Source organism: Dermacentor variabilis, chromosome 7 (assembly GCF_050947875.1).
Source record: "Dermacentor variabilis isolate Ectoservices chromosome 7, ASM5094787v1, whole genome shotgun sequence".
Classification (NCBI taxonomy): domain Eukaryota; kingdom Metazoa; phylum Arthropoda; class Arachnida; order Ixodida; family Ixodidae; genus Dermacentor; species Dermacentor variabilis.
In genome coordinates, this window is record NC_134574.1 from 154,458,660 (window position 1) to 154,467,715 (window position 9,056).

The window sequence follows — 9,056 nt, forward strand, 5'->3', positions numbered from 1 at the left end:
AAATGCCTCGTCACATGCTACGACAAGGGAACAACTCACCTCGCATATCTTGGTGCTGTCTGTCGGGTGCCAACGGTCGCGCTTCACTTGTGCCTGCCACTTATTTCTTTTTCTTCGCTCGCTGCTGCGAGGGGAGCGAAACATCCGTTTGCCTCTCGCGTGTGAAGGAGCACACAGCGGCACACCACAGCCTGTCACAGCTTTCGTTGAACAAGTGATGTAATGTTTTAGATAAAACACCGACGCGTTTACAGCACCGTCCCCGCGCTAGCCACTGCATTTCTTACAACGCAACGCCAGACATCTTCGAACCAACGTGGCTCCCCGCGAAGATGCGGCGGCACGGCCTGGATCGAAAGGTGTCTTCTGTCTGAAAGCGGCGGCGCTGGCATCGAGGCGCCCTATAGAATCAACAACGCAGCAGCGTGAGCAAACCATGGCACCTGGCAATGGAAGACGCGCGCGCTCGTGCACCATGGCTGTGTTCTAATACTCGCCGCAGACGGCAAAGTAGACGTAGGGCAGATTTTTTATACTTATATAATTAATGTAATATTATTTATTAGGCAGATCAATAAATATTGGGCCCCTCGGTTAACCCCCTTTCTTGTCGTTCATTACACCACGAGGGTCTCGAATCCGGCAACGTTGACGCCTACCCGCCGTGGTTGCTCAGTGGCTATGGTGTTGGGCTGCTGAGCACGAAGTCACCGGATCGAATCCCGGCCACGGCGGCCGGATTTCGAAGGGGGCGAAATGCGAAAACACCCGTGTACTTAGATTTAGGCGCACGTTAAAGAACCCCAGGTGGTCGAAATTTTCGGAGTCCTCCACTACGGCGTGCCTCATAATCAGAAAGTAGCTTTGGCACGTAAAACAACATTGACGCCTTCAGGTAGCACGTGTGTGTTTATTGACCAGTTGCCTTCACCCAAAAAAGAAAGATCACGTACTCGTGATGCCTGCGGCAGAAATGATGTTCCACATCCGCCGCCAATGCATGCGAGTGGTGGCGCTGGCTAACAGTCCCAGGGTTCTATTAGGAAACATAAATACCCAAGAAAGTGGATGTGGAAACGGCGCCGCGGTAGCTCAATTGGTAGAGCATCGCACGGGTAGTGCGAAGAAAAAAAATTATGGGGTTTTACGTGCCAAAACCACTTTCTGATCATGAGGCACACTGTAGTGGAGGACTCCGCAAATTTCGACCACCTGGTGTTCTTTAACGTGCGCCTAAATCTAAGTACACGGGTGTTATCGCATTTCGCCCCCATCGAAATGCGGCCGCCGTAGCCGGGATTCGATCCCGCGACCTCGTGCTCAGCAGCCCAACACCATAGCCACTGAGCAACCGCGGCGGGTGGGTAGCGCGAAGACGTGGCATCGTTCCCCACCTGCGACAAGTTGTTTTTTCATCCTTTTTCATTTCCGTTAATTTATTATTCCTTTAATTCAATTAGTAAGTACAAGTAATTTCCACTGTGCTGTCCTTGGTGTCTTTGTTCGTTGGCTTCTTGTGCTCTGAAAAGGAAGAGGAAGACAAAAACGCATTGTAATGCAAGGGACTCATAGTACTATCTGTGGTCAGGCATATCTTTTTTTCCTCCCAAATCATGACCCTTTTCCCTTCCCGCAGCGTTGGGTAACCAACCAGACTCTTGACTCGTTAACATCCCAGCCTTCCTTTTATCTCTCTCTCTCTCTCTTGACGATTAGGCTGAGGGGGCTCTTCATCCACAGCTGTTCCGCGCGTTCTCCTAAAGATAAGAGTTCCTGGAGGGACAAGAGAGTGTGTGTGCGTGTGTGTAAAGGGCCGGGGGGGGGGGCAGGGGTAAAACGTCGATAGCCTGAAAACAGCAAAAAAAAAAAGACATTGTTTGAAAGAGAGCAAGCCAGATTGCCACCACCAAACGAAGGGGCTGCTGGAATTTCTAACATCTCGCCCGCCAACCTCGGCCACACTCCTCACGTGACGTCGGTGACGTCAGCCCACCCAGAGAAAGCCTTTCCAAGCGGGCCCCCAGAACACGTGTGCGAACACGCCTGACAGGCTGCTGAAAGGCAGCGTTATTTTGCTACAACTATGAATCTGGGAACATGTTTCGTCGTACTTCTGCTACTCGTGATGGGCTCCAGCGGCCAGGACCACTTCCCGGGCAGCTCGCCGCTCTCCTGGCTTCGTAACCGCGTGTTCGGATCGAAGCAGAACGAACAACGGTTCATCAACCGCGTGGCCGCAGCCACGCAAAGCCTGGCCGCCCTGATGAACGACCCCGTTGTGGTCGCCGAACTGAACAGGTTTTTTTTTTTTTTCGGCATATTCAACTCGCTCACCGCGCACGTTTCTTGCAGCCACTTTGCATGCGGTGCATACGACGGCCGGCGATGCTGATCGTTTTGCTAACAACGGTGTTAATATTGCTATCAGTATACGCAGTTTGAGCGTGAGTGCGCCTAATATGTCATCTGCGTATTGGACTGACATTTTTGTTTGTCTTCATCGTACTATTCTACTTACAAGGATAAGCTGTTGACTGGTTGGTTTGACATAGCGCCATCGTTCATCCCAAAGGCGAAACAACTCGTTCCTGCCTTGTCTGTTTCATTGTCTCGTCTTTGCGCTTGGAAAACGGCACCACGTCAAACTCCGATAGCCCAACGGTTCATCCTTGTAAGAAGAAAAGCACGATGGACGCCACAACACAGACAAGACGGGAACAAGCGCTGTTGTCGCATTTTCTTGCCCTGAAAAATAGCACTATCTATATATTGTGCTATTTTATAGTGTCCGCGTTTTCGAATAAAGAGTCTCCCTCTTTCCCCAGATACTACGGACTGCTGCTTCGTAACCCCGACGTCAACAATATCGTGGAGTCCGTACGACCCTCAACCGCGCGACCGACAACGCGACGCATCTCTGTCGCACCACCGGAAACGCCGCCACCACCGACGACGACAACGACTTCGTCGCGGACGTCTACCCCGACCTCGCAGACGACGGGCGAACCGCAGTCGCCGACGACCACGGCCATTCCGACGACCACCGTTGGTCCCGTGAGCCCCAGCGCAGGAACCAAGGCCGCGGTTCAGTCGAAGGAGCCCGGCAGCCTCGTGAGCAGAGTGAACGGGGTCGAGTACCGCTTCTACTTCGACCCGAAGTTGGTGGTTCGGCCGCCCGACGGACCGAGCGTGCGGGCCCGGGTCCGCCGCCACTTGAACCTCGTGCGGCTCAACGACGCGGAGAACTGCATGTCGTTCCTGATCTGCGAGATGTCCCGGTACCCGCTGCGTTACGGTCCGCTGGGCGTCAAGGTGGATCGCTTTTTCAGGTACGAGGCGTTTTCGGCTGTTCGTTAATTAAACGGAAGAGGGCATAGGCAACCGGGCGAGTTGGTATCGGTGCGTGGCTAATAATAAAAGCGAACCGAAGGCGAGTGACGCAGCACAGGCGCTAACTGTCAACTGGAAATAAATAGCGGGAACGAGTTTAATACACACCTCTGCACGTGCCTTCGGGGAAACGAAGGATCGTGACAAAGGATCGCGGTTCGATTAGTTACATAAACACGCAAGAGAAGTAGGGCGGGCGTTAAAGAATCACAACTGTGTCGAACCCGTAAGCCCAAAACACCCGTCCACGTCAAAGAAAATGAAACAACCTTGCTTTATTTCTGACCATGAAGAGTACATTCGATAAAAGGAAGCAGAAAGTACAATGAAATGTTAGTTGAGTTACTTAATAGTGTAGCAATTCACCATTGTTTTGGTGAACTTTCCACGACTCAAACTTTGCCTTTGGCTACACGTCGTTTTTTTTTCTTCGTATATGCGTCATACGCACACGCATGCGATGGTGCTTCTAACGACGTCCTCACTCATTTACGTGACCAGAGTTAGAATATACCCTCACTGGGTACGTCACAAAAGAGACATGCTCAGAGCGTATTGACATCAAAGTCACTGACATGCACGATAACCACAGCTTCAATTTATTTGTACTCATGGAATGCGCAAAACTTCCAACTCTTTCCTTGATAAAGAGATGGACGAGTTACTGAATCATGCATCACCACATAGGTGACTATGCGCTATGATTAGGTTATTAACTTGGTCAACCCCAAATGATCGCTTTAGCATTTCAAAAACGCTACTGTGGCGTACTGCGAGTTAAACAAGCACTTCGACGTATCAACTAGATATAAGAAATAATGCATGGGGTGTTAAAAGTACTGTCAGAGGCAGAAACGGCTGCACTGGATAGTCACGATGCGAAGGACGCCAGCTGTGAAACTACATCGAAATGCGAAGAATGGAATAAAAAAATATCATGGCCTTTCAGAGGGGTGTAAATTCAGTTATATCAGGGTTTCTAAGAACAGGTGGGGGGGGGGGGGGGTCACAGGACAAAATTTCCTGATGCCAATTATTCCTGCGACGCGTGCGGAAAGCAGATGCTTCTAGCAGCAGCTGGGAGGGGGGGGGGGGGGGGGGGGGGGGAGGGCTGTAGAACCTTCCGCTTGTTCGGAACTAAAGCGACACGTGCGTGTGGGTTTTGTAAATCTGGTGTGCATCAGTTTTCAAAAAGCAAGCTGCTGTGGGGCAATAAAGATAAGCCTTGGGCGGGTTTCGGGAAATGCCTATAGTTGAGTAGAAAGTGCGAAAAAGAGAGCGATGGCTACGAAGAGATATCGTGCCGAAAGTTAAATGAAGAAAGACGATTAGCTATAACGCAACAACTGAGTGAAGAAATGGACACTAAAATTTGTTGAAGGACTAATGATAAATCGCAGAAGAAAACAAACCATAGTAAAGTGCAACCATGACCCATAAGAAAGAGATACGATTAACTCTGCTGTGGCAAGATAAGCGCTGTTGTTTGAAGAAGTAAACAGTAAACTTTCTGCGGGACGAATGATAAATCACAGAAGAAATCTAACCATAGTAAAGAACAAACATGACCCATAAAAAGGAGGTATGATTAAATGTGCTCTGGCAAGATAAGCGCTGTCGTCTGCAGTCTTGTCATTTGTGTATGACTAGTAGATTCGAGAACAAGCACACGAGCGGGCCACCCATGAAGAGATAGTGAGACGCGAGCTGCGGTCGACGGGGCGACGCGTCTTTCGTCTGCCCTCTCCCGTCCCGCATTAGCTAGCTTTGCGACTTAAATCAGCACTAAAGCGATTTATGCTGTGACGCCACCTAGCGGGGCGCGTGATGCAGACATGCACGCACAAGGAAATGAAATGTCTGCGCGCTTACCAGCCGTCTTCGATTATTTCACTGTTGCATCGAAAAGCGCTTCCCCGGATGTACACCGATGCCGACAACCGCGCGCGCCGTCGCAGCATGTGACGACAGTGACGGGATTCCGTGTAGATGACGCCGCCAAAGCTATAGCACCGTGCCATGTGACGCCACTAAGCGAATGCGTCGCATGCGCAGGGACTTTAATGCCGCGATATGCATGCGAAAGCATCAAATGGACCATTGACGGGAAAAGCCGGCGGCCTCTGCAGCAGCGAAGCTGCACCTATGGGGAACCAGCGCTGGATAGGCGGCGCGTCGAAAAGAGTGCGTTGCACGCCGCCCTGGCGACGAAACGCGGCATATTCCAGCCACACAACCAGACGACACACGCATACGCAGCCGTATTATAGTTTGTATGTTTCCGTTTTCGCGCCGCTTCAAGTGGAGTTTTTGTAAAGAAGCTAGCGCCATCAAGTGAAGAAATGACGAAAGAAGCTTTTTAAGCTTTATACATATTTCACAGTGCGTCGCGGCGAGCACGTGTTTCTTTAACGGTTGCGTCGTGTATCGATGCCATGCTTGCGTGGCTGCCTGCCTCGCAAATCTAGCAGTTATGGCTCCGGTCGTGCTGCGCTATGGTTTCGGAAGTATTAGTTGGCCTGAAGATATTCCATATTTCTCTGGCTAGACATAAAAAATTCTGATGTTACTTCGCCACAGCAGTCAATGGAGAAGAAAGCTTTATCGCATCAGCTGACTCGCGCAAGCAAAGGTTTGAGTGCTCGGCTGCTTGATCCGTAACAATTCTGGCTACATTTAGCACTAATTACATTAATTTGCCGGATGCATCTCAGCGCCGAGTCCTCATCCGCATGCGCATATTTATAAACACATAGGTGGCTTAGTCGCGCGTGCGCCGGCACTATGCGCATACAACTCGTATTACAAGGCAGCTTGGCATTGAATGGATAATTTTTACCTTTCGTATCGTTCACTTGGTGCGGTGGCGTTGGAAGGGGCTTGGCGGTGGCATTGCGAAGGAAAAATGGTACATATGCCGGATGGTGCATGCTATTGCTCATTTTGTTTCCGACGAAATACCGACAGCAGATTCTGCTGTTTGGTACTGTCTGCCATGGCTGACCGTCTTCACTATCGAATAAACCAAGGATACACGCAAAATTTGATTTAGAAACCAGCCCGACACCGCTTGACAGGGCGACAAGACGGGAGCTTACACCGCTCGCCTGACTGCTTGGATCCAACGCCGCCTCCGTTCTTGTTCGTAGGGTTTAGATGGAAAGACGCAGAAGGATACATCCTCCCTCATCCCGACTTAGTTGTGGCACTTGTATACGCAACAGTATCGTCGGCGCCCTTTTGTTTGCCTTCGACTTTAAGGGCACGCAACGCAATTTTCGTCCGCGGGGGAGGCTGCGTTGTGCACATTCTGACCGCCAGGGCGGCGCTGCAGGCGCCGTGAAAACTCCAGCGCTGGTTCCCCATAGCTTCCCGCTGGCTGCCACGTCACGTGACGCTGGCTCGCCCTTAGTGGCTCGGGCGAGCCACTGTTGCGCGAGGAGGGAGGGCATGGAGGGCAGTGTTCGTAACTCGAAGGTCCGTTCAGCGGCGTTCAATTAGACATTAATGCTGTATTGCCGGAAACGTGCTTCCCCTCACTCCACCTAAATCTCCGTGTACCAGGCAGCCGCCTGCCCAACCCTTCCCCTCTCACGATGGAATAGGTGCCGCCACCTACCCCCCCCCCCCCTCCCCGCATCGAGAAATATTCCTGTCTACGCTACTGCGCCCTAGTTCTTGTTGCTGCAGTGCTGCTGCAGTGCTCTCGCCTGCGATAACATTAGCCTGTTAGTATTAGTCTGATAGTCTTATAGTTATTAGCTTGATAGTATTAGTTAATAACCTCATATGTTATTAGACGATAGCCTGCAATAGTCTCGCTGACCTGTAACCTCGCAGGTATCCCATGTGGGACACGGGCTCTTCGGCTGCGCACTACGCCGCCATGGCCCGACACGGCCGCCGCGACGGGGGCTGTCGCGGCCGCATCTCCTCCTGTCGGCACCCGATTGGGCCGCTGTTCCAGCGCCGCTACAGCTTCCGGTACGGACACTTTTGAGCGGCGCCGAGCGTAAGGAGCACGTTGCTCCGTTGCGTCCAAAGGACGCAGGGCCTACCGGCAAGCTCACTCACAGCGATCACTTCATCAGACCATAGTAGGGATGAGTCCACGTGCCTTTCCGATGGAAACGGAGCGTGTGGTTTCTTCACTTGCGCGCAATAAATGCAAAGAGCTCACTCTCCCAGCGTTTGCGTATTGTTTTGAACGGATCTTGTTATATAACGCAAACAACCACACACTGTAGGCAGTAACACTCAAAGCTTCACCGAGATATGTACTGTGCAGGCATGACGCAAACTGGAACTGTTTTTATATTTACGCCGGTTACTAGTTCCGTATTCTGGTGTAGCGCACGTGAGAATACATCATTCTCACGGTAAAGGCGTAGTTGTTCGAAATGCCACGGACTGGTCTTTTAAAAATATGGTATAAAGAAACGGAATATGTCCCTCAAACACAGTAGCTGCGCTCAGACGTTTACTCTAAAAAGTTTGCATCCTTTGGTACGGTGTCTTGTCCCACAATAGTAATTGTCATCTGCCTTGCTTGCGTTTGCTTCCTTGGAAGCTCTGCGCTCGCTAATTTCCCGGCAAGAATGCAAAGTCACGCTGACAATGCGCATGCCGTTACTGACCTGGATTTACCAGGTTCGGAGAGTTAAAGGAAATTCAGGCAAGATAGATGGCGATTGTCCTTGCGCGACAAGATAGGACCAGAAGGGGTTGCAATCGTTTTAAAGTGTTATCTTCAGCGACGCATATTAAAGGGGCAACGGAAGAGAAAATGGCAACTGAGAGATTCTATTTTCGTAAGTCGCAACCACACGATAGAAACCGATATGCAAGGAAAACATAGGGGTGATTACATGTTTGTTTATTCTACGCGCTCTCGCACCACGCATAAGCTATGGCGTAATAATTCGAGTACGGGGGTTCGCATCCCGCCTGCGGACAGTTTTTTCGTCCACTTTCATTATTTATAATTACTACATTCATACTTACCAAGAAATTTACAAAAAAAGTAGACGTTTGAAAGAATAAGTTATCAGGCTAAGCTGATGTAGACTCTTAAATTAATGACACCTTATCAGTCCCAATTATTACATTTACTTAATCACTTGAGCTGGTACCTTAGGTTCCAGCCTTTTCTCGCTGCTATGGGTCGGTCTAAACGCTGTTAGCTCCGCAACACGTGCTTGGAACTAAGAAGTATAGCATATCAGACATTAAAGGGTCATGGCACGGTCGACCATCAATTAGGTAGGATGTTGCAGCGTGTGACGCAACTACTCGCGGCGCACCGAAGCGTTGACGGCAATGCATAGACCACTTGGTTATAAACCGAGCTGCTGTAACGGCACGTAGGATTTCTGACGTTTCGGTATTGTTTCCGAGCCTATTCAGCAGCTGCCGTGTCAACGCATACGGTCGCCATCAATATGAAAGGGAAGTCCTAACGTTTTTTCAAGGACCCGTACGGGATAAACGCACATTCCCTTCACAAAAGAATTCGATGAGACAAAGTTCGATAGAAAAGCTTATTATAAATGGCCTAAGAAAAATAATTTAGGTGCTAACACTCCGCCCGACGATGCGCCCAGATATTATTCGCCTCTCCTCGTACATTCCTTGAAGCGAGGACAGGTTGCACTACGGAAAGGGAT

The 9,056-nt window shown here is 50.3% G+C and overlaps 1 protein-coding gene across 1 annotated transcript; it reads left to right on the forward strand.

Annotated features, from left to right (window-relative positions):
• Positions 1–2,027: 2,027 nt before the first annotated feature.
• LOC142587223 (uncharacterized) lies at positions 2,028–7,567 on the forward strand. The gene is made up of 3 exons (XM_075698095.1): positions 2,028–2,298; positions 2,826–3,329; positions 7,231–7,567. The coding sequence occupies exons 1-3, from the start codon at positions 2,084–2,086 to the stop codon at positions 7,388–7,390; spliced, it is 879 nt and encodes a 292-aa protein (XP_075554210.1). The 5' UTR covers positions 2,028–2,083; the 3' UTR covers positions 7,391–7,567.
• Positions 7,568–9,056: the final 1,489 nt, after the last annotated feature.